The 25,972-nt window shown below is 49.0% G+C and overlaps 1 protein-coding gene across 1 annotated transcript in view; it reads left to right on the forward strand.

Moving 5' to 3' along the window:
• The window catches only part of MTMR9 (myotubularin related protein 9), a 288,947-nt gene that overhangs the window by 140,611 nt on the left and 122,364 nt on the right, over positions 1-25,972 (forward strand). Inside the window, exon 4 of the mRNA XM_078647565.1 lies at positions 1,662-1,835. Within this exon, the coding sequence (XP_078503691.1) occupies positions 1,662-1,835 (174 nt within the window). The remainder of the gene's footprint in view (positions 1-1,661; positions 1,836-25,972) is intronic.

A 25,972-nucleotide genomic window follows, 5' to 3' on the forward strand; every position in this document is an offset into this window, starting at 1 on the left:
AACTTGCCTAGATTAGTTTTCAAACTGTTGATTGTGTCGTACACTAATTTCACTGAAAATAAATGTGCTTGTTGACCCACGCTTTGTCTGGTTTGTGATGTGGTGCACCTCTTAGGAACTGGCTTGAAGTTTGTGAAATCCAACTTTCCAAATCAACGTTTTAAACACATTTGAGGTTTATTTAGCACTCCACATGTGTGGAAGATTTTGATCTTCTGGTCCCCACATGGTACAACTGCAGTGGTTGCAAGTTTCACATTCTAGACTAATGTCCATGAAAACAGTGAGGTTGTGGACCTATCTGGTATTTGTCCTTCCTTGTCCCTGGCCTCTGAAGAGTGGTGCTTTGTAGTTCCTCTTGCCACACAACAGAAAGAATACACAGAACACCATTAAAGCAGAATGACTTAAACATCATACTCAGTCCACAGAAACAGGTATCTAGATTTCATTGTCACATTGTGGCATAGCTTGTGCTCTCTTTCAATTTCAACCAGGGAACGGTCTATCTCCAGGAGAAGGCCTCCTGGAAGATCAGGGACAGCCTGAACTAGGTAATCCGAATAGTGACATCCTGTTAAGACGCATCACACAGCAGGCAAAGTATATACGCTAGAACTTCTGACCTCATCACCATTAAGCCTGGATCTCCCATCTGTTTTTTTACATTGTGTTTCTGTATCCCAAGGCGAGTAAACTGCAGGGACCATAAATCGCCCTTTAGAGCACATTTTTACTCGAGCTGGAACATCTCGAGCACGAGAACAGCATGGAATCGTGGGTTACTGGTAAGAAACAGATTACATAATCCAACGTTATGCAGCAGCACGTCATTTGAACAGCAATGCACTGGGCATTTCCTTTTGCATGTTTGCGCAATATGTCTATAGTTTGAGGCACAGCAAATCAGATGATTCGTTTGATCAATTGCTGAAGCCTTGATTAGAATGCAGTTTCTACAATCAACTGTCTAATCAACTAAATCTGTGAGTTTAACTACAATTTTTGAGGATAACTTTTCAAATGTCAAATTCTCGTATGTATATTATGGGTTTGGTGGGTTGGAACAGGAACTATTATAATAACAATCTGCTACACAGGTGAATGTTGTAAACCTTGCTGAAGTATTTTTGGAAAACAATTAGTTATTTATATACTTATCTTCAGTTCAAATCGTTGTGTGTTGGTTCTAATTCATGCTTTCTTTGCAGATGGTAACTTTAACCCAACAGCCTCATTACCAGTCGTATCACTACATCAAGAAAGCAGCACAGATAGCAGGCCCTTGGTGTCTGTGGATTATTTCTTGTTGCTCATATTTCAGTGCACCTTGCTGATGCAAGGGAGAGAATTGTTCCTGGTAATATTTGGGAGACGTGATCTGGTTGACCATTCAATGAGGAGAACTTCCATCTTGCCCTTGTTAGAACCGTCTTAAGTTCTGTATTATTCCCCATGTGCATTATGTGCTTGACATTGAACGCTTTTCGTCCAACTGAGATTTGCTCAACTGATTTACTACATGATAATACTTTATATTTTTTGCAATTTCAGTACCACTTCGAAACCCCTGGGATGCGCAAAATGTCATTTATGATTTTTCAAGCTTGCTTCGATGGTGTACATTTGTACCTTCTTTCATCAGTGTTTCTGTTTTTCAGACTGATGAATGGAGGCTCAGCTACGTCAACAAAGATTTCTCGGTCTGCCCTTCCTATCCTCCTGTTGTGATTGTGCCAAAATCAATTGATGATGAGGCGCTCAAAAAGGTGGCTGCATTTCGACACGGTGGGCGCTTCCCTGTCCTTAGTTATTATCATAAGAAAAATGGAATGGTGAGTATTTTAATTTGCATTACTTCTGTCATTGTTGCCAAAGATGTGCACAGCTTAATATTTTCTGTCCACCCACTTGATGCCACGTTGACATAGACAGCCGCCAAGTGGCATTGCCACGAGTGACATAGTGACTCTATATGATGATTACTGTGCCAGTTGTATCATTTCATTGTATTCGGAGTGTCACAGACACCAGGACCTGAGGATGTTGCCTCTGTGCTTTTCAGCCTTTTTTCTCTTTCACTTGCTTACCATGGTCCAATTTCTCTAATGTTTGTAAAACAAATTCCCTCCAGCACCTTTTATTGCATCTTTGTGGGATGTCAACCTAGTTCTACATTTCCTGACGAGGATTGCATTGAAGACTTTACACCAATCAATCAATCAGTCAGGGGTTTAAAGGGTGCTTTCACCCCTGAGGGTCTCAAGGCTCTTGGGGGGGGGGGAGGGGGAGGGAGGTGCAGCTCCGGTTCAGCCGAAGAGCCAGGTCTTGAGGCTCTTCCTGAAGGTGTGCAGAGTGGGGGAGCGTCTGATGTTGACTGGGAGATCGTTCTAGGCTTTGGACGTGACGTAGGAGAATCTATTCCACCCGCTCTGCTTCTATGGTTTCTGCTATGGCGAGATCGGCGGAGCGGAGGTTCCTTTTGGGTATGTGAAAGGAGGTTCTTTCGTTGAGGTATTTGGGTCTGATGTTGTGGAGGGATTTGTAAGCGTGGGTGAGTAACTTGAAGGTTACAATACAAAGAACCAAGCTTCAATGGCGGACTTTTGGTTCTGCACCTCAAGCTAATTTCCTTAATTCAAAAGTCCTGCGCAATGATAACCCAGCACCAGCCGTTATGTGATGCCTCTGTGTCCCAGATCCTGAAAATGCAGCTCTAAGTGGGTGTGTGCCAGGCAATGAAGTCCAAGACACTCTTGTATGAAACGTCTTTATTTCAAATTAGTATGTCCCATATGTTAATAGAACATTCAGCTCAGCCAATGAGTTTAATTCTCTTGTGGAGAACTTCATCAGGGCTGAAACTTAAGTAAAGCGAGGCGAAGGGTCAACAGAATAATGAAGAACAATCCAATGTTAGTACTCCAGTGTATTGCGCTGGATGAAAGAGGGAATTCCCAGGGCTAAGTCATGCCTGGAAGCGAACATCCGTGGTGTATATCCAAATGAATCCATCCGAATTGAGGGTTACTCTCTTCTCCATGGGGAGCCAGTGGATTTCTCGCAGATGTTAGGTGATATGCTCATGTCCTGGGATGCCGTGGACGAGTCTGGCTGCGGTGTTCTGGATGGTCTGGAGTTGCGTAGCAGGGATTTGTTGATTCCAGCGTAGAGGGCGTTTCCGTAGTCCAGTATGCTAGTTATGAGTGCATGGGTGACTGTCTTTCTGTCTTTGGGGGGATCCACTTGAAGGTCTTGCGGAGGGTGTTGAAGCAGGTGGAGGCGACAGCGTTGATCTTTCGGGTCATGGTGAGGGAGGAGTTGAGTATGATGCTGAGGTTCCGGCGTGATCCGTGGGGGTAGAGGGGTGCTGAGGGCGGAGGGCCACCAGGAGTTGTCCCACGCAGAGGGGGGGGTCCGAGGACGAGGATTCCAGTCTTCTACGAGTTGAGTTTCAGACAGCTGCTGCTCATCCAAACTGCGACGTCTTTCATTCCTTCTTGGAAGCTGAGTCTGGTGGTTTCGGGGTCCTTCGTGTGGGAGAGGATAAGCTGTGTCGTCGGTGTAGGATACAATGCTGAGTCCAAGATGTATGACGATGGCGGCGGCATGTAGATGTTGAAGAGCGTGGGATTGAGCGATGATCCTTGTGGTACTCTGCAGTTGATATCTGTGGGTTGGGAGAGGAAAGGCAGGAGTCTGATCCTTTGGGTTCTGCCGGCGAAGAAGGAGCGGAGCCAGTCTAGGACGGTTCCCTGTATTGCGGCGTCGTGGAGTCTGGCTGCGAGGGTGCGGTGGGAGACATTGTCGAAGGCTGCGGAGTGGTCGAGTAGGATGAGGGCTGCGGTGTGGCCTTGGTCGAAGAGCATGCGGATGTCGTCAGTGGCGGCAAGGTGGGCAGTCTCGTTGCTGTGGTTGCTGCAGAATCTGGATTGGGAGGGGTTGAGGATGGAGTTCTCTTCCATGAAGTTTGTCAACTGGGCGTTGACTATCTTCACGGTGACTTTGACTACGAAGGGAAGGGGAGAGATGGGTCGGTAGTTCTTCAGGTCTGTCGGGTCTGGAGAGGGTTTCATGAGGAGGGGCTTGACTTCTGCGCGTTTCCAGACGTCGGGGAAGGTGCCGGATTCGAAGGAGGCGTTGATGGTGAGTCGTAGCTAAGGCTTCATGGTCGTGGTGGTATCTTCGGTGGAGACCGGGGTCCAGGCGCTGATGGTGGGCCGGCTAGTCGCAGGAAGGAAGGATGGTTCCTGGAGTCCGCTCGCTGAAGTTGTCGTTGAGGGTCTTGATTTTCAGGTGGAAGTAGGAGCCAAGCTTGTTGTCTGTGGCTTCGCTGGGGGGTTTAGTGAATTGATGGATGATGTTGAAGAGTGTCTTTGAGTTGCTGGAGTTGGTGACGATTTTGTTTCGGATGAAGGTCGTCTGTGTGGATCTTATGTGTTGGCGGTATTCTGTCATGGCGTTCTTGTAGGTGGTCAGGTCTTCCGTGGCTTTGCTGTTTCTCCATCATTTTTGCGAGATGACCGCAGGAGCGTCTGGCTTCTTGGAGGTCGGTGGTGAACCAGGTGGCCTTCAGGGGGCGTTGTCTGTCGTGGTGCGGAGAGGTGCGTGCTTGTCTGCGCAGTTGGTGATCCAGCGGTGTAGTTCCTTGGCTGCAGAGTTGGCGTCGGTCGAGGCGGGGGGGGGGGGGGTCGCGACTGAAGGTGGAGTTGAGGTGTTCCTCTGTGACCTTGCTCCAGTTCCTTTGCGGAGGGCGAGCAGTGGGTTTGAGAGTGGTGGGGGTGTTGAAAGAGAATTGCACGCAGTGGTGGTCCGTCCAGAGGGGCTGCGAGGTGTTGGTGAAGCGGATGTTGTTCCCACCTGTGAAGATTGGGTCGAGGGTGTGTCCTGCCTTGTGGGTAGGGGTGGTGACGAGCTGTTTCAGTCTGATGTTTGTGAGGTTGTCCAGGAGGGTGGTGGAGTTGGGGGTCGCTGAGGTTGTCATGGTGGAAGTTCAGGTCTCCAATGATTATGTAGTTCATGGAGGCGATGGCGTGGGGTGCAATGAGGTCAGCCCTGGTAGTGGCGAATAAAGAGCGAGGTCCAGGGGGTCTGTAGGCGAGGGTGCCGCGAAGAGTGCTTCTAGGGCTGGTCTGGATCTGGAAGTAAAGGTGTTGGATGGTGGTGAAGGAGTCGCTTGTTGAGGAGGTGGAGAGTTGGAGGGAGCTCTTGTGTGCGATGGCGAGTCCACCTCCTGGGCGGTTGGGGCTTGCCTTCCTCTGGATCTTGTAGCTGTCGGCGGTGGCGATGTCGGGGGCGGAGGAGGCGTTGGTCCAGGTTTCCGTGAAGAAGGCGCCGTCTGATGAGAGGGTGTAGAGGAGGTTCCAGATCTCTTCCGCATGTCTGTGGAGGGAGCGCATGTTGAGGGGGATGCACTTCAGGGTTTCAGTGGTATTGGCGTCTGACGTGGGAACGGCGGCTGTGGCGGTGCGCAGGGTGGTGAAGGTTCGGTGGCAGTGGTGGCAGGAAACTAGCCATGAGTGGTGTTCAGCGTGCACAGCTGGCAGTTGTTGTTCCTTCCAGGATTGATTGCGAGGAGGGCCGCTGAGTCGTATTGGTGGGTGGTCGGAGAGCCAGAGTCACTCGCGCTGGTCGCGGTCAGGTCGTGGACGTCCGCAGACGGGCTTGCCTTCGGTGGGCCAGAAGCACGGCCACACAGCAGCTGCCATTAAATAGGGAATGGGGAGAAAAGCGCAGCTGGGAGGCATGAGCGGGAACCAGCAGGAGGGAGGGGCCGCGGGGGCACAGCGGCGGGAAGGGACCAGGCAGGGAATCAGCGCAGCAAAACAGACAGAAAGCAGGCACAATAAGAGAAGAGACACAATAAGAGAAGAGACACAATAACAGAAATACAGGCACAAATACAAGACAGACCGCAGCGGACCAGCAGAAAAGCAAGGTTCTCCCACTGGACCACCAGGGATGAGGCGCAGGCAGAAGCCTGCGTTTGGAGGAGGGCCTCGAACACCTACCTGCACAGGGTAGCGGCACAGCAGCAGAGCTGCAAGGGGAGAGAGCAGGTCTCTGACCAGGAGGTCAGAGGTCTTGTTCGCACACCCTCGCAGCGGCCGCCATTAAAGAGGGGAGGGAAGCGCAGCTGGGAGGCGGAAGCGGGAACTGGCAGAGGGTAGGGGCAGCGGGGGCAGCAGCGGTGGGAAGGGACCTGGCAGGGAATCAGGGCAGCAATACGGATAAGACCGAAAACAGACACAATAACAGAAGAGACACAATGAGAGAAAAGAGACAATAAGAGAAAGGACACAATAACTGAAAAGACAGAAAAACGGCACAAAAACAGATGAACACAAAAGTGGCCACAAACACAAGACAGACAGCAGTGGACCTGCAGAAAAGCAAGGCTCTCCCACTGGACCACCAGCAGGATGAGGCGCAGGCAGAAGCCTGCGGATGGAGGAGTGCCTTGAACACCTACCTGCACAGGGCACTGTACAGGGCAGCGGCACAGCAGCGGAGCTGCAGGGGAAGAGAGGCAGGTCTCTGACCAGAGACATGACTTTACAATAGCTTTGGGGAAATTGCTGTAAACATTTTCAGATCTCTCATGCTACGCTTAGAGGATGCTATGTGAAAAGACTTTGGAAAGTATGGTATGCATCTAAAAAAGTGTTATCAAGGGTAAATACCTTGTTCTTTACGTACAATAAAGGCAGACTTTGAGAGCTTTAAGAAACACTGGTTTGTGAGTAGTGGACGTCCTGATTTTAATTAATAGTCTCATTCTTAAAGATAGAATGAAATCAAGTAAGTGACAAATAATAATAAATCAAACATTGTCACTCAGATGTGTGTCCTGAGACCTGACAAGTAACTTTAGGTTGAGTGCCTCTCACTGAGATACCTTGAGTCAGTATCCTGCTGATCGATCCTTAGGATAAGGCTGATCACCTCAGAGCTTAGTATGTGCTTCTTCACTGATGAGGACACATTTTCTGATTTATTTGTACAGAAGGAAGGATGTTCCTATATCTTGAAAAGAGAATAGTACCTTTCAGGGATGCAGATAAATTTTTAAGACTGTGAGTGTGTCAACAATTGCTTTATGTAACTCTGCTTAACCTGCATCTGTTTTTTTCCCAAAGTCTATTTGTTTTCTCTGACAAGACAATGTTTCATGTTTGTTACATAAAATATTTGTGACCTAGGTCAGTAGTATGAACTAATTTGTTCACAGGAATTAGATGAATCTCATTCCACTCACTGGAATGGGAACTGAAACTAGGTGAGTCTCATTCCACTCCCTGGACATTCATCTTCACAACACTCTATCCATCTTTCCAAATCCTAGAAAATGTTCTTGGACATATTCTGGCCTCATACATCATGTGTTCCAGTGTGGAGCATCTATCCATGCCCTGCTTCCACTCCTTCAGTGTCGGAGGGGCTTCAAATATCCACAGTCGCAAAACCTGGTGTACATCGGCGTCTCAAACACGGTTTGCGATTCCCAAATGGGTTGCACGGGACCTTCCTGAATAATATTGATGAGGCATGTCGCAATTTACAACCCATTGGGAGTGGCCGGAACTCACAGGTATGGTGGCCTGCTGGAGTCAGCAGACCACCGTGTCTGTGACTGCTTTTTAAATGAAGCAGTCTTTTTGAAAATGCATCAGGTTTTCCTTAAAGGAAAATGGAATGCATTTCAGATAGTTTTCTTTTTTTTACAGGGGGCAGTGGTCTATGGGATCACTGCCAGCTCTGAAAAAATGTTAGTGCCCCCATTCACAAAGGGGAAGGGTTCCCTTGGGGACCTCATTCTGTTTGCGAATGGCTTCCCACCAATTTGAAATTGGTGGTAATCTGCTAATGTTTTGTGACTGCATTCCCAGTCGCAAAATATTCATACATACCAATGTGACTCGCTATTAGGAAGGACGCCCTTTCCTAATATCCTCTCTCAAACCCTATTTTGCAACTCGGTATTAGGTTACTGACTCTCAAAATAGGGATGGTACATTGGAAAATGCAATTTACCGGTCTGAAACGACCCGATGGGCCATTTACGACTGGTAAAATGCGTCTTACATCTGGCCCTATGTTTCTACGTGGAACTAGGCGAATATCATTCCACTCCCTGGTCATTCATCTTCACAACATCTCTATCCATCTTCCCCAAATCCTTTCAAATTTCCTTTGACATCCTCTGGCCCCATACTCCATGAGCTCCAGTGTGGAGCATCTGTCCATGCCCTGCTTCTACTCATTCAGTGTTCGAGGGGCTTCGGCTCTCCACTTCACTGTGTCTCTCCTCACAATCAGGAGCTCCATACCAATACGTGTGGATGTTGCGCTAGTACTTTAATGGCAGTGAATATATAATCCTGGTTGTTTCCTTAGCTGATCACGGCTATGCAGGAGTCTTTCTTTCTTTTGAAATGAAGCAAGTAACGTTGAGGCAGATGTTGGAAATGCTAAAGGAAGTAGGATTCATCACCATAAAAGACAGTATCCTAACTGGTGCAAATATGATGTGTGTAATGGAATCTTTTATTCATCAACTTCATCATATAGAGAGATTTGCATGAACCATGGCGGTCTACTTACTCACTCAGTCAGTTAGGTTTCAGCATGCCAAGTTTCTTCAAGATCTGTCCATGGAGAAAAAAGGTAAGGTTATGAGGGCAGAACAAAGAAGTGGTTTTCCATTTTGGCCACCATAGCGCATTTTGCTCACATCTAAAGCCAAAACCTGTGAACCGATTTACATCAACTTTCACATGAAAGTAGAACTTTGATAAGAAGGTGTGCTTTTTTCGTTTGATGTAAACTCCTTCATTAGTCTTTGAGTTATTGTCATATACAACAGTTGCTAAGCTGACTTTAACGGGATAAAACATTTGTGTATCTCCACCGTTTTATCTTGTCATGAGTCGCGATTCATATCAGTCCCGTTTTTAATTTTGTAAGGAATATGATTGGTTGAATTAGGGCACTGAAAAAAATCTGCCATTTTTTAAACTCACAAGTCGACACTGACTCGCAGGTTTCGAACAGGTGGGTAAAAAAAATCCCGCAGCAATGGGTGGCCACCCTCAGAGATCACTGACCCTGGGAGAATCCTCCCAGGTGCCCAGAGGTGTGGAAAACTCAAACCATAAAAAGAAAAAAAGTGCAGAAAACAGCACACTACTCACAAAAGATATGGGAGCTCACAACTGGCCTTTTTAGGTTCTGAAATAGGGAGCCATTTTTTGTTTGATTCTCAAATCTCTTCTTACACACAAGTTATAGGTAGTTTAATTTTTTATTTTTTAAAGCACGAACAAAACCAGACACTCAGTGTCTGAGGGGCTTGGTTAATGGCAGGTGTTTGGGTGCAGCGCCCAACCCTTGCTGTGCATGACCGAACGCTGTGTGCCGCGGGAATGAGGGCCGGCAAGGGGTTTGGCCCCGAACCCCACTTCTGCTGCTCATAGCCAAAGACAGTGTGTACTTTTAATTGCTGATGGGAGGGCATGGACCGATGGGTCTGACTGCGTACCCTATCTAACATTGTCGGCCATGCTTAAAAGAACGGTATGACTCTGGCAAGAAAAAAAAGACTATGTAGCAATACTAAAACATCACTGGAAACTATAGTTATGGTGTGTGTTGTGTGCACCATGAAGTATAGTTAGGACCTAGTTTCCATAGGAAAAGTGTTTTTTGACTTTCTTATAACTTTGCCGTTGTTTGACGAATCCAAACGAAATTATCCCAAAAAAATGACCTCCTGATTCTAGTTGTGTATAGAAAGTGGGAGCTGAGAAAAAGGGGGTCAAAAAAAGTGTGTTTCCCATAGAGATTTTAGACACGACTACAGTCCGAACTGCGGGACGGAATTGCACCTAATTTGGCAAAGGGGTAGTCCCTTGGTCCAGAAAGAGCCCTTTATGTGATTTGATGTAAATCCATTCAGTAGTTTTCGTGGTATTAAAAGAAAACCAAATTTGGATATTTAGAGGCGTGGACCATCCGCGAATCCAACCGATCTCGTACAGAGATCTGATTGGCTGCTAACTCTTCAACCAGGAAGTGTTGGCAGCGATTTTGAGACTCAGTCAACAGAGTCATAAACAATAAGATTTTTTTATATAAAAGAGAAGGGGCATGGTACGAATACCCTGACCCCCTAGGCCTAGTGCTTGGGTCCCCCAAGGACCTCAGCAGGGCCAAGAAACATTTTATTTTATTTTCACGGTGAATTTCTATAGTTTTGTGCTTGTGAAAACTGACCCTAACTATAATGTCCCTGTAACCTTTTTTTTCAGTGAATATATATATATATATATATATATAACAGCCCTGAATTCCGCACAAAGCATCGGACCCCCCCCCCCCCCGCACCACTCACCTTAAAGAAGAACTGCATTCTGGGATCTGCAGTCTCTGCAGCTTCCTCGAATCTCCAGGTGTGTCAGACGGACTATCGTGGAGGTGGAGCTAGATGCGACCCTATCGGTGTGCGGCAGGACATTGGTTTTTTTTTTTGTAAAATTTTTATTTTGATTTAAACAGTGGAAAAACATGGCAAGGGCCCCCGAGGTGCCACACATTCCCTCGCACAGGAGGACAGTTTAACCTAGCATCGTTGGCGTAGAAACCGTGCAGTAACACAAGTACATAATCAAGGTCAAAGTTCTTAGATCAGTAGTCCATATAGCTCTGCAAGGAGGACGGAAAGGTTAAGACCACTGTTTGGCTTGTAGGTAGAATACCCTGTGCAGTAATGCATGGATTAGTGTGCCCTGCATTATGCATCCCAGGGGCCCAAGAACAAAGTAACAGAAACTGCCCCCCCCCTCCCAGTCCACTCCCTCCCTCCCCATGGTGGTGACTCCATTCGCTCCAACTGCCATCCCATCATTCACTCTAGATTTGAAAGAGGTGTAGTGATCGTAAGGATGCGGGACACACAGCTGATGGCAACCCTTTAGAAAGAAAGGTAACCAGCGGGCCCCACTGAAATTGAAAGTTCTTGAAGTTACCCAGGAAGATGTCCGCCATTCTTTCCATACTTAAAAGTTTCCAGAGCCGTGCGTGCCACAAGGAGATTGCTGGTGCCCCCTTCTGTTTCCAAGCGGCAGCTAACGTGAGCTTGGCAGCTCCTAGGCAGAGCCACAAGATCTTCTTGTCCGCCCGAGTCTGGTATTCCAGGCCAGGTTCCCGCAGGCCCAGCAGGACAGAGGCGATGGAATTCTCGACGGGATAGCGAAGAATGTCCTTGATATGGGAGAGAATTTCCTCCCAATAAGGCCGAATCACTGGGCAGTCCCACCATATATGGCGGAAGTCACCAAGGAGCCCACAACCCCTCCAGCATTTGTCGGACGTGGCCGGGTATATGCGATGGAGCCGAGCCGGGCAGAGATACCAAAGCATAAGTGTCTTAAGATGCGCTTCCCTTAGATGTAGGGAGTGATTAAACGCAGTCAGATCCCGCCACAGTGCAGACCATTCGGTATCAGGGATATCCCTCCCCACCATTCCCTCCCACTGTTCCATGTAACGAGGCCTGGGCGCCACAGCAGATCGAAGCAAGAGCTGGTACAGGAAGGAGATAGTTCCTTTCATGGCAGATGTCCGCAGCAAGAAGGCCTCAAATGAAGATAGTGGTCTTGTAGCTGCCTCCCGTATGCCAGGCGACGTAGCCCAGTGGAGCAATTGCACGTGGTGATATCGTTCAGTCTGGGGGATCCCATAGTCCCGTGTACAATTAGCAAAGGAGAGAGGATCCTGCCCATGAAACAGATGGGTCAGTGCTCTACAGCCCCCCTCCCTCCAAGCATCAAAGGGACCCTCTCGGAGCGCTGGAGGGAAAGCCGGGTTGAAATGTATGGGTGTGAAAGGTGAGGGAAATGTAGTCCACCTCTCGTCTGAAGCTAGCGAGTCCCAGACCTTCAACGTCGTCCCCGTCGGGGTGCTAATGTAAGCGTTAAGAGGGCGGTCTGTCTTTGGTTTCCACGCCAAGTCCCAGACTGACCTACCTGACATGCTCCGGTCCATGTGAAGCCAGTGCTTCTCCGACGTTTGCTGCGACCACTCCACTAACACCCTCAATTGTGCCGCTTTATAATAGAGCTGCAGATCCGGGAGTCCGACTCCTCCCTCAGATTTCGGTCGACGCAAGACCGTAAAGGGGAGACGAGCCCGCCCCCCCTGCCATATAAATCGCAATATCTGAGTCTTGAGGCGCCGAAAGAAATCGCTATCCAGTCGGATGGGTAGCGCCTGGAATAAATATAGATATTTGGGAAGGAGAACCATCTTTACAGAATGGATCCTGCCCAACCAGGACAGAAATTTAGGTTTCCACCTGTCCATTTCAGCTCGTGTTGTCGCTAATAGAGGGGGAAGTTGGCCGAGAACAGTCCGCCCACCGTCGAAGTCAAATGGACCCCCAAGTAAACTATCGAACTGGTGGCCCATGCTAAGGGCGTCAAGGGACGCACCCGCTCCACCTCCGTCTGCGACAGGGTGAGATTCAGGACATATGACTTACTATAGTTGACCTTGAAACCGGCCACCGCCTCAAATTGCAATAAAGCCTCCCTGATGCAGGGCAACGAGTGTTCCGGGTCCGCCACTGATAGCAGAACGTCGTCCGCGAAGAGCGTGATTTTATGTTGTTCTCCCGTGAAAGGGATGCCCCGGATCCCCTCGTTCTCACGTACCGCCAACGCTAAAGGTTCAATGCTCAACGCGAACAGGAGGGGTGAAAGAGGGCAACCCTGCCTGGTTCCCCTGGAGTGTGGAAAGAACGCCGAGAAGTGCCCATTCACTGTCACCCGTGACCTGGGATTGCAAAAATTGGCCCTCACCATAGTAATGAACTTATCCGAAAAGCCATATGCCGACATTGTGTTAAATAGAAAGCCCCAGTCCACACGATCGAAGGCCTTTTCGGCATCCAACCCAACTAGGACCGCTGGAATGCGGAACCTATCTGCCTTTTCAATGAGGTGTACCACCCTCCGCGTATTATCGTGAGTCTGGCGCCCCTTGATAAACCCGGACTGGTCAGGATGAATGATTGCCGGCATCAGGTCTTGTAACCTGCACGCCAGGATTGCTGAGTACAGCTTAGCGTCTATATTAAGAAGCGCTATTGGGCGGAAGGAGGCGCACTGGGTAGGATCCTTCCCCGGCTTCGGCAGGATCGTAATGACCGCCTCCGCCAAAGTTCCGGCCGCGGAACCAGAGGTGGCCATATCATTAAAGAGGGACACTAGGAAGTCGCAAAGTTCAGTGGCGTATGTCTTGTAGAAGACGGCCGTAAAGCCATCTGGCCCAGGTGCTTTGTGCAGTTTCAGATTGTGGATGACCTCAAGCACCTCTTCCCTGGTGACCGGGGCCTCCAACAGATCATTCCACTCCTTTGATATCTGGGGGAGCGGTAGGCGCCGCAAATACTCCCTTTGTGCTTCCGCATCCAGGCCGTCCCCTGCGTAGAGGTTCGCGTAAAAGCGGCCAAAAATGCTCGCCTTCAATTCGTCCCTATGCTGTAACACGCCCGCGTCATCCTTAATCCCGCCGACATATTCGCGCTCCCTCCTGTCACGCAGTTGACGCGCTAGGTGTCTACCCACCTTATTCCCAGAGGAATAAGATTGTCGCCCCAGCCTCAGCATCGTAAGTTCAGCCCGGTTATTGTAGTGAGCTCTCAGTTTCCCTCGGACCGCCGTAAGCGGACGTAGGGTCGCCCTCGACGGCCGGAGCTTGTGCTCTTGTTCGAGGTTGGCCAACTCAGCCTCCAGCACCTCCCGGTCTTTCCGCCTCAACCTGTTAAGAGTGGCGTTAAGGCCTATACATGTACCCCTGACTGACGCCTTAAAGGCGTCCCAAGTATTAGCTACCGAGGTATCTGTTGTGGGGTTGAGAGCAAAAAACTCCCTAATAGCCTCCCGCAGTGCCCTATTCGATGCGTCATCCCTGACCACCGAGGCCGGGAAGTACCATTTCGGCTGTCCGTTACCGGACAGTGTCCAGCGAAGGGTGAGCACCAGCAAACTGTGGTCGGAAACTGAGATCGGGAGGATGGTGGAATCTAGGACATCTCCCCTAAGGGCCTGACTAAGGAAAATATAATCCAATCGGGAGTAGGAGTGGTGTACATGGGAAAAGAATGTGTAATCTCGGGAAGTAGGGTGATAAAATCGCCATCCATCAGTCAGCCCCAGTTCACCCACCATCTGCTGTGTTGCATCCGAAAACACTCCTGTATCAGCCCTGTGAGACCTAGAGCTATCCACAACCTCATCCCACACCAGATTAAAATCCCCCATGAGAAACAGGTGCCCATCAGTGAAATCCCCCACCCTCTGCAGCAATTCCTGTAGGAACTTATTTTGGCCAGCATTAGGAAGATAAACCACCACAAAGGTACACATTCGCCCCCGAACAACCCCTTTCACCATCAACCAACGGCCATCCTTGTCACTGCGCACCTCTACAGGTTGGAAATGCAGCGCGGCGCGGAAGAGGATGGCCACCCCTCTGTGTTTCGTAGTAGCAGAAGACCTGTAAATAAGAGGGTATGCCTTATGTCTGAGGCGCAGCTCGTCTTTGCGCGCTAGATGAGTCTCCTGGAGACCCACCACATCCAGCTGATGGTCAGTCACATATTTCCATACTTTCTGTCGTTTCTGCGGCGAGTTAAGCCCTTTAACATTCCAGGTCCCTACACTAACTGGCATCACAGAACCTCACCCCGACCCCTGCCAATGCCAGCCCATGCTTCCCCCCTCCCAGAGGCCTAAACTCATCCGCCACCTGTAATGCCGATGTGCTACCCGCCCCCCCCCCCCCCACCTTACTCCTGTAGCCGTATAGCCAGACATCTGGAACCGTGGGTGCGCCCCCACTGCCCCAATCCTCCGTATTTCAAATTTGCATCTCTGCCATACACACCCCCTAGCACCGTTGTCACCACCATGGACCCTCCCCGACCCCCTCCCCTCATGCCTCCCACCCCCCAACACTCCCCACAACAAAAGGAACAAGAAGAAGAAGAAAAAACTCAAGTCACTGGAACCCCCCTGGGGGCGTGAATGGGGATCCAACATCGGATCTCCCAAGGCCAAAGGGCGGGGTGTCTTCTCGAAAAGTACATACATGACCCCGGTACCTGAATGTGCGTGCTCCTCCGGCACCAAGGTGAGCTGCCCGAAGATCAGGCCGCCCCAGAGCTCTGCTGCATCGGCGCCAGCGTGGCAGAAGCCACTGACGCCACTGCACTTCCACACTCCTGCAGGCTAGTCGTGTGGTCAGGCCTCCCGCGGCTCGCCTCCGGTCCCACTCTGTGCCAAGACGAGGAACGGTGTCGTCTCCGTGGGGAAGGACTGCGACGGGCCTGCCCCCTCGTCGTCTCCTCAATCCCCAGGAGTGCCTTCGCTTCCCGGAGAGATCGAATCTGCGCCAGTCTATTCTGCCAACGGAAGACTATGCGGAAGGGATGACCCCACGAGTAGGAGATGTTGTGCTCTCTCAAATAAGCAGTGACCGGTCGAAACTCGCGCCTCTTCTGGAGCGTGGAGGCAGCCAGATCCTGATACAGCTGAGGACGATGGTCCCGGAATTGCAGGGAGGGAATGTCCCGCGCCTTCCTGAGGATTCGTTCCTTGAGTTGGAAATCGTGCACACACACAAGTATGTCAGGGGGAGGTCCCCCATTCCGCCTGGGCAGCCCCACTCTATGGACTCTGTCCATTCTGATGTTCTGCACATCTTCCTCATCCAAAATCTGAAGAAAGAGCGCCTGCACATATTCCCTGAGATCACCCGCTTCGCCTTCCCAAGGGACCGCTCGAATGCGGATGTTATTTCGGCGGGAACGATTCTCCAGATCCTCAGCGTGGGCCTGCAAATCTGTTCTGTTCCATGAGCCGGAGCACGTCCTGTTGTAGCAGGTGGACATCATTGGCCACGCTGAGGTCATGGTCTTCCAGAGTGGCCACTCTCTCCCCAAGGCCGTCGACATCCCTCCGCACTTCGCGGAGATCCGAAGTTAGCTGGGTTCTGAGTTCGGCAATATCATCTTTGATGGAGGCGAAGAGGTCCTTCATGAAGGCCTTAGTAGCCGGGGCCTCATCATCAGACCGCCCCGGAGATGCGCTAGGACCTGGAGAGGCCGGGGCCTGAGAACCCCTAGCTGACCCATCCTTACCAGGCTTCCCCTTGCGTAGGGAGGCGGCCATCGCTGTTGCAGTCCACCACCGGCGACAGGTCAAAAGAGCAGCGCACAGGGGAGCAGAGACCACAAGAGCCTGCCGTAATAACCAGGCGGAGGCACCGCCCAACACTCTCCGGCTGTCCCCCCTGCGCCCCAATGTCAAAGTCAGCCCGGCGTCTCTAGCCTGTAGACTTCGAGGCCCCAGCGCACAGAAAGCACACCCCGGGCAGGCAGGCGCGTGGCGGTGTGTGAGCAGCAGGCCAGCCAAGGGTCTCAATTCCAGTCAGACCTCCCGGGCGTTCGAGGCAATCGAAGCGCTCCCTCTACAGGGCGCAGGTCCGCCGCTAGGTCCGGGCGGGGGAAAGCCGCCTTCTGGGCACAATCATCTCCCGGAGACCTTCAGAGGCCCCCAAAACCCTCACCAGCCGGGCACAGCGTTGCGTCACCGGATCCCCGGTCAATCTGCGTACCTGCAGCCTGCTTCGTCGCTGTCCGGTAGCAGGGCTCCCCCGCCGAGGGAACGAGCGCTCACACTGCCCTGTGTCTCCTTTCAGCCGCCGGCAGCCGTGCCAAGCCGATCATGCACCCTCAAGGTCAAGCTGGGGCCCCCGAACGTGTCACCCCGTGACCGCCTCCGCTCTCCACTGAAGGGCCCAGTCGCCCCAGTGTCCGTGCACTGCCCAGGCTGTAGCGTGAAGAGACGACCCCCAGGCGTAGCGCAGGCCGATTCGCGGACCAGGCCTCAGTCCCCAGCCTCAATTAGGCCGCCTGCCTCGCCGCAGGGCCCGCCGTCCGCGGGTGATAGGCTCCGCCCCCTCCGGAGCTCGAGGCCTCGGTTCCAACCAGGTCCGTTTCGCTGCCGCCTGGCCCCCGGGGTGTTCCGCTGTAAAGATGAGGCAGCGCCGACCACCACCGGCCGCCGAGTGCCCCTAGAGGTTCCCGCAGCTCCGTCCGGCGCTCCAGCCTTCAGCGGCTCACAAGGCGCGAGGATCGCCGGCAGCTCCAAACCCACGACCTCGGGTACGAAGAGCGTCGGAACTCGCTCCACTGCCAGCCACCACTCGCAGTAGGCTCCGGAGCGACTTTAAGCCCAGAAGAGCTCCTGGGGTCAAGCTGGACAAGGCTATTGAAGGCCCGGCGCCGGAGGGCACAAAAAGCACATCCTACTCCGTCGCCATCTTGGCCACGCCCCCAGGACATTGTTTTAACCATCATTCGCCCACACCCCCTTCATCAAACTCCAGGCGCTGACGAGGCTACTATGCCGAAATGCATCCGCCGGAAAAAGAGTTTGGACTTCATTAAAGCGGTTCCTGACGTCCCCTACTTGGCCTCTGCTTCTTTCTTTTGGGAGGAGATTCCTGTATTTACAGCGCGAATGCCAGTATCGCGCCACAGAGGCCTCCGCATTCAAGTTGGCCTGGGACCCACTGGCAACTGCTTCGGCGCATTTGCTCTTCAGGTTACTGAAAGAACCAGGCTCACCAACGGAGCGGGAAGCAGTATTAGCGGTGTTGCAGCATTCATGCACAACTCTGGGCAAGCTGGACTTCCTGACGAGCCCCCGTCATTAACTTTTCCTGCACTCCGGGGGTTTTGCGGTCTAGGGGACCCGAGGGAGCACCTTTTCAGAAGTGGGACACCTGTGTAGGCGACAGCGAACAGCCCTGAATACCGCACAAAGCATCAGACTCCCCCCCCGCACCACTCACCTTAAAGAAGAACTGCATTCTGGGATCTGCAGTCTCTGCAGCTTCCTCGAATCTCCAGGTGTGTCAGACGGACTATCGTAGAGGTGGAGCTAGATGCGACCCTATCGGTGTGCGGCAGGACATTGTTTTAACCATCATTCGCCCACACCCCCTTCATCAAACTCCAGGTGCTGACGAGGCTACTACGCCGAAATGCATCCGCCGGAAAAAGAGTTTAGACTTCATTAAAGCGGTTCCTGACGTCCCCTACTTGGCCTCTGCTTCTTTCTTTTGGGAGGAGATTCCTGTATTTACAGCGCGAATGCCAGTATCGCGCCACAGAGGCCTCCGCATTCAAGTTGGCCTGGGACCCACTGGCAACTGCTTCGGCGCATTTGCTCTTCAGGTTACTGAAAGAACCAGGCTCACCAACGGAGCGGGAAGCAGTATTAGCGGTGTTGCAGCATTCATGCACAACTCTGGGCAAGCTGGACTTCCTGACGAGCCCCCGTCATTAACTTACTCCGGGGGTTTTGCGGTCTAAGGGACCCGAGGGAGCACCTTTTCAGAAGTGGGACACCTGTGTAGGCGACAGCGAACAGCCCTGAATTCCGCACAAAGCATCGGACTCCCCCCCCCCCCCCCCCCCCCCCCCCGCACCACTCACCTTAAAGAAGAACTGCATTCTGGGATCTGCAGTCTCTGCAGCTTCCTCGAATCTCCAGGTGTGTCAGACGGACTATCGTGGAGGTGGAGCTAGATGCGACCCTATCGGTGTGCGGCAGGACATTGTTTTAACCATCATTCGCCCACACCCTCTTCATCAAACTCCAGGCGCTGACGAGGCTACTATGCCGAAATGCATCCGCCGGAAAAAGAGTTTGGACTTCATTAAAGCGGTTCCTGACGTCCCCTACTTGGCCTCTGCTTCTTTCTTTTGGGAGGAGATTCATATATATATAGGGAGAGCAGCTCCTGTAAAATTTAGAGTGTCGCTGGTGTTGAGGGTGCTCTATACAGGAGCTGCTCGGCACCTAAACTTGGGAACTACCCAGAGTTCTCTGCTCCTTTGTGTGTATATGAGTGTGTCTGTGTGTGTATACCAAAAGAGTGTTCCTGTTCTGTTTGAGGTGGAAAAAAGCATAGACCATTCACGTTGTCACTTAATGTTAGTGGGAGTAGACCATTCAATTAGTTGGCCCTACTCACCATCACATTTTTTAACTTTGTCCTTGATGATCTTTGATTAAATTAATTTTTTGATACATACAAGGCTATTTTAAGTCACCACTTCACACTATTCACGTAATTTTTCACATAGCCCTCCCACCCTCACAAGACCAGCTCCGCAGTAATTCTGGCGTCGCAGCACACCGGGGTGACATTCGGTCACACCCGGTGGGGCCCGATGATGAAGCAAGTCACCGACCAGGTCGGTGAGTGAGGGCTTTCCTAACAAACTAAATGGGCTTTGTTGGTTCCTTGTGCTCTGTGCTTTTTTCCACCTCAAACAGAACAGGAACACTCTTTTGTTGTTGATGTCTAATATAGTTTGGGGACTAAGAGTGTCCACGACTCTCCCTATCTCTCTTGTTGTTTATGAGTGTGTGTGTATACCTACACAAGTATGTGGATCGGAAGCAACGCAGAGGGCAGCGGGAGAAGTACACAGCATGGATGAGAAGAACAACGTGAAGCGCAGGGGAACAGAAAAACATGAGCGAGAGTGTGCAATGTGGAACGCAGAGAGGCATGTGTGAGAGCAACGGTGTGGGGGATAGATGAGAAGTACACAAATGAGACAGCTGGAAAATCCATGCACTCACATCTAGTGCTTGACCTAAAAGAAAAAAAGAAGTGTCATAAAAGTAATCCGTGGTGGGACACAAATGATAAGGCCATCCTCCAGGGGAGGGACAAATAAAAGAAGAGGAAGAAAAGCCCACACAACCAGTATTCAAAGCAGGATTGACTGTGTTTGTACGTTGCTTTATTAAAAGCATGCCACGTAATGTGATGAACACCATATTTTATTATTCCCACTGCGCGGTAATTAAAGTGTACCAGGCAATCAAATATGAAGTTTAAGCAAATGAGAAACTGCCCATCTTGCACTCTCCGTAGGGTTCACAGCAACATTTTACGTAAAGTTCCTTCTCAATTTTCACATATTAATTTCCATAGATAAAGCCTGTAGTTCGATAATAAAGCTATAGATGATGTATAAATGTTTCTTAATATTTGATATGACTTAGCTTTACTAGATACCTAGAGCCATAATTTCAGGTGAGAACAAACGTAGGTCCCAACTTTCCATGAAAGCAACAATCAAGTAATGAGTTGTTATTGTTTAAGAATGAGGAACTTCTACTGGAATTGAGAGACATGTTGAGTGAAAGTGTGGTGTGTAGTAAGTTAGGGTGGTGGTGGCAAGAGTGACGGTGGTGATGATGGTGAGGGTGCGTGGTGATCGCTAGGGTAGGGTTGTGAAGGTGTTAAGCCTAGGGTGGTGATGGTATGGGTAGAGTGATGGTGGTTGTGATTAAAGGGCTGGTGGTGGCAAGATGGGGTGGTGGTAGGGGTATGGTGGTGGTGGTAGAATGGTAAGGTGACGGTTTTCTGGTAAGAGTGCTGGTAGTTAAGATGGTAATGATGATTAGGGTGATTGTTAGGGTGATGGTGGTTTGGGTGGCAGTGGTGAAGGTAGTCTTGGGGGTTTAGATGATGGTGGTTAAGGTTGTTGTGGGTGACATTGGCTGGTGATAGGGTGGCTGTTGGATTTGGTGGTAGTAGGGTGGTATGGTGTGTAGGGTGGTGGTGGTGATGGTAGGTTGGTGGTGGTTACCATGAAGAGCCAACGTGACTGTACTTTTGTATATTTTTTAATTTTTCTTTGAACCACTCCAAATTTCATAAAATAAAACCCGGCAATTTCAGTTTCAACTCTGAACTAATTATAGATCAATAATATATGTGAGTGTGTACACACACACGCCTCCCCTACATACCTTTGGGGCAGCCTCCTTCAGCCATTGCCTTTTTGTGTTATCCCCTTTATCCTTTAGTGCCTTCTCTTTGATTTATGGCTGCACTCTCCAACTCGACTCCTCAAATAATACAGGTAGCCTTCATAATGCTTCATGACCACCCATGAATCCTCTTCCAATTGAATAAAAGCAGAGACTCCTACCAGCATTACTGCCTCCTTGTAGTATGTCTTCCACTGGGTGAAGAGGTGCTTATGAATGGCGGCAAGAGCGAAATCCTAAGAACCGGAGACCGAGCCAGCGAACTAACTCACCACTGTTTGTCTGGTCGCAAATTCTTAGTAACACACCTTCCACTTCACCAAACCTAAGAAATCTGAGTATCCTGTTCGATGTCGACCTCTCTTTAGTTTCGCAGGTTAACTCTGTAGCACAAGGTTTTAATGTTCACATGTCTATACTTTGTCAAATCCTCTCACACCGACCTCTTTTTAAGCTAATTGAGCCCGCATTCTGGTTTCTTGACTACTGTAACATTTTCTCTGGCCTCCAAAAATACATTTGCCAGACTCCAAAGAGTTCATAACCATGGAGCCAGATCTTGCCTTAACCTTAGTAATCAGGACCACATCAAACCCACTCTTAAAGATCTCCACTGGATCCTTTTTGAGTCCAGGATCAAACTCAAGGTCCAGTGTACCATCTACAAAGGAGACTGGGGCATAGACCGGCTTTAACTACCGAAATTGACACCTCACAGCCCCCCAACCAGAACCCTTTGTCCGGCATCTGCCCATTGCATTCCATAATGATCATTCAATAAGGATAAAAAGACTGAAGCACAGAAGATCACTGAGCACACAAGAAACAAGTCTCTCGAACATCTTTAACCTGGATCAGAGATATGAATCAAACTACATGCAGTTCAAGGACCCTTTGCAAACCAAAGTATTCAGCCTAGACTGTAACCAAACTCCGCACAGACCAGGGATCGCAATTGAGGACTTAAGGACAAAGGTAACCCCCTGCCCTTCTAGATGGTAACTCCCTGCCATAATGTTGCATTCTTCTACACTGCTGTCAAGTGCTGAGAAGTCATCGAAGGGAGACACCTAGCACTTAGAAAAACTTTCTAATAATTAGAGGCTGCCTTCTGAAATACTAGAAATGAAAGCACTATGGAACCTATCCATGATGTGCTAACTATGTATATTAGACTCTAGTAGTTACGTGCTCCATGGACATAATTCAAGGGGAACTTCTGTGCCACTTGGAAGTAATGAGAATTTGCAAATTGTGCTAAAGGGGCATAACAAAAATTGTGTATGATACGCCTAGTCAATATTGATGAGGACTGTTAGTCATTGGTTGACAAAGTATAACATAAACTGGTCATGATGTGGTAGCGTGGCATCATAAAAACTGTCCACAAGCCGAAGTGGGCTTAGTGGATACAGTCACGCTGACTCAACTGGACATAACAAAGTGGCCTTAATGTGCCAGCTGGGAAGAATAAAAACCGGCCATGGAATTTCACCCAGCATGATGGAAGCTTGCCGTGAACCTCTAACTGCATCATTTGATCTGAGTTAAATATTAATTGGTAATGATGTGATAGTTGCCAATAATGGAACCTGGTGTATTGGAAAATGTCTTTGTGCGGATTGGTCATAAGGCATGGGCCATACTGTACTTGCTGTTTATGATCAGCCAACTTGTCAGAATGCAGGATTAATTTTATGTACTAATTTTACTTCATGGAAGTTGGTCATGATGTACTGCAGCTAATTAATTAAAAATTGTCAGGCTCTGCTAGGGCATAATCTGCTGGCGGACGCAGTGAAAAATGGCCGGGGTGTGATAAATATGCATTTACAGAAAATTGGCAACGATTGGCCATCTGGACTTAATGGTAGGCCGCCATTAACTATGTGCTAAATCGGTGTAGTAGAAACTGGTATGCGCTAACTGGGAAGAATGGAATTGGCAATTTTCACTGTCTGGGCATGATGGAAACTGGTAATCTTGCAGTACAAAGTGAACACTGACCAAAATGTGGTTGTTGGCAATGATGGAAATGTATCTTGATGTTGTAAATGACATTGTCGCTGATGGAACAACGCATATTGGAAAGTATCCACAATGTGCTTCCTGGTCTTGGTGAAAACTATCAATCGTGTTAACTGTGCATAAGTGAATTTGATCAATTTGTTCTCTGAGTATAATGGAAACTTAAAGTGGTGTGCTAAATGGATATAATGTACTACCCGGGCATAATGTACTATCTGGTTGTAAAGAAAATATAAAAAATGTGCTGATTTATGGAAACTGCTGTCGGGTGCAAATTTCAGTTTATTGAAAGTGGTCTTTGTGCCACAACAAGAAGTACTAGAAGTGGCATGTTGTGCTAACTGCACGCACTAAAAATTGTAAGTCATAGACTATGGAAATTGGCCATATATTGCGCTGACCACACATAGTGAAACCACCATAGTGCTCGAAACTAGTAATAATGAGCACTGACCATACTGTGATATCTGGGTATTATGAGAATTGGTAATGAAGCACTAATTACTACTAAAACAACACTTGGAAGTATATAATTTTATAAGCTAATGAACCATAAGGCCATTTTTTAAACCTGTATATGTTGCCTAATACCGGCACGGCCAGTTTGATTTTATCGATGGCTCTGCTTTCTTTGTGTTAAGTGATTCAAAATGTTGTCTAAAAATGTTAATCCACCTCAGCAACTGTCAATCATTGGGATATAAATATTTGTGGTTGAAAAGTTAATTTCACAGCAATTAACGTGCTGATTCAAGGAAGGAGGACAGTTCTTTGAAGGTTCTGTTTGACAGGCCTTTATCATGGGTGTTGTGACATAAATGTAACCATGGTTGTCTCCTGCAGTGCTTGATTGTAATACTGTAGTAGCGGGTTCATGAGTAGCTATGCTAACAGTCTCTAGTGTGCCTTATGTGAATAGGATGCTTGACGTACCCCACAATTTCAATCTCTTTGTTGTTGACTTTGACAGTGGATATTAAATGCTCATTGATCGAGTGACAGTATTTGAATAGTTTAATGCCGCTAACAATCACTTGCCGGTTACAGAGATGGTTTAGTGGTATATTGTATAAGACCGATAAGCGGTTCTAATGTTTGTGAGATAATGGCGCTAGCATAAAGGTAGATGATGTGATGATCCCCGGATGATTTTTTTTGTTGGTTGATTTAGGTGTAAGCGGAGGTTGGAGCTGAGGCCTCCTAGGTGCAACAGTGGTAATATTCATGGTGGAGTTCCACATCTCCTATAATATGTATTTCTCTATTTGTGTTCTTAATTTATTGAAAATGTTAATTGTATTTGCAGTAATAATTGTGTATATCCTTCTTGGGTCTATTGTATTTCATAAATTTATGCACACGTTTTTAAAGGAGCTGTGGAGTAAAACTGGCACTAAAACAATGGGTAATGTTTGTGTCCATGACTTTCAGTATCTCTGCCTTGTGAATGAAGGAGCGAGAGAGTCCAGTATTTTCAAGATCAATATTGTCTTAAAGATTGCGGTCTGGATTCCCGTCTCGTTCAGTGCTCCCTCTCGTGTGGGGCTCCCTGCATCTTGTAGCCTTTTTGAGCAGTCAGGATCATGTGACTGCTGAGGAATGATGTCCCTCGTCATTCATGACATGAACAGAAGGGTTTTCATTTAAATGGCTTGGATGTGATTCAACAGAGCTGTCCTTTGGTGCGTGTGTGTTCACCAGGAAGTGGTTCACCTAGGGAAAGTAAAGCCTTTCTAGGGTTCCATTTTGGCAGGAATGGTGGGGCTCCAGGCTTCTTAATTCCAGGTTAGGCTCCTTGCTGTGTCTCTGCTTGTGGCCCTGGAGGCTGAGTGCTACTTTCATGAGGTTAACAGGAACTGAATGGTTAGGTTGGTTAAACTCCGGTCACGATCCGGTGGTAGAGTGCTGAACGCCAGTACTTGCAGTATTTCCCTTGTCATTGCTGTGTGTTTTTGGAAATGTACTGTCTCGTTCATCCGCCCACAAACTTTAACTGGAAGCAGAGAATTGGAAGATCATTCTTTCTCCGTGTACCCTCCGCGCATTGCACCTCTAGACTGGCTGTCTTCTTCTTTGTTTGGGTCTCGTCTCGACTCATGTGTGCGTCTTTTCTCCATTAGTAGTCCTGCTCCTCCTGTGAAGGAAGAATATTCCTCTTGTCCCTCTCAAGGGCGTGTGAGCATGGTGGGTCTGTCTGGCAGGGCGTGAAGGAGGGTGTGCAATATGTTTTACATTATACTGTATGAACCTTCACTGCTGGACTGATATCCTCAATCGATATTCCTTACTAATCTGTTTGGAACCTTCTTCGCTAAGGATGCTAGTCCTTTTAGGTCTTGTTACGGGCCACCAAGAGGGCATTCTGCACATGCTAACTCCCTGCCCCTCTGATGTGCTCTGCTTCATTACTCTTCGCTTGCCCACCGGTGGTGAATTTAGCTCAATGTGGGTGAGGAGGGTGAACTTCTTCTGTGCAGCTCAAGCTCCACTGTCACAAGCTGCTCCCCTGGGTAATGGGAACCCTAATGGCCAGGAGAAGAAACCACAAACATGTCAGGTTTCTTTCTTTTCTGTTGGCCATTAGGCCTTACATTTCCTTTCTCTTACATAGATGGTCTTTCTTTCTTCAAAGCCAATCCACTGGTCTGATCACTTTGCCATCCCTCTCTCCTGGTCCCGTCATCGGGGTTCTCCAAGAGATATAGGCCCCGGCCCTTTGCAGGGCTTCAGCTCCTGCGGTAACTTTCAGCACTGAAAACTTGTACTGGCTCTCCTCCGCTATGAAAAGCGTTTGTCCCTTTAAGGCTCTCATGCCTCAAAATACCTCCTCCTCTTCCCCCTGGTTGGCTCACAAACTGTCCGAAAGGCAATGCACCTGAAAAAATGCAGAACCCCTCTTATGCCATAGATACGACAAAACCAGTAACCATAACCAGCTACTCATAATCTGTGAGTCCTCTGTAATCCCTCTTTTACGTTTAAAAAAACACCTCTGCTAGCTTCTTCATCTCAGT

This window comes from Lissotriton helveticus, chromosome 6 (assembly GCF_964261635.1).
Source record: "Lissotriton helveticus chromosome 6, aLisHel1.1, whole genome shotgun sequence".
NCBI classification, from domain to species: domain Eukaryota; kingdom Metazoa; phylum Chordata; class Amphibia; order Caudata; family Salamandridae; genus Lissotriton; species Lissotriton helveticus.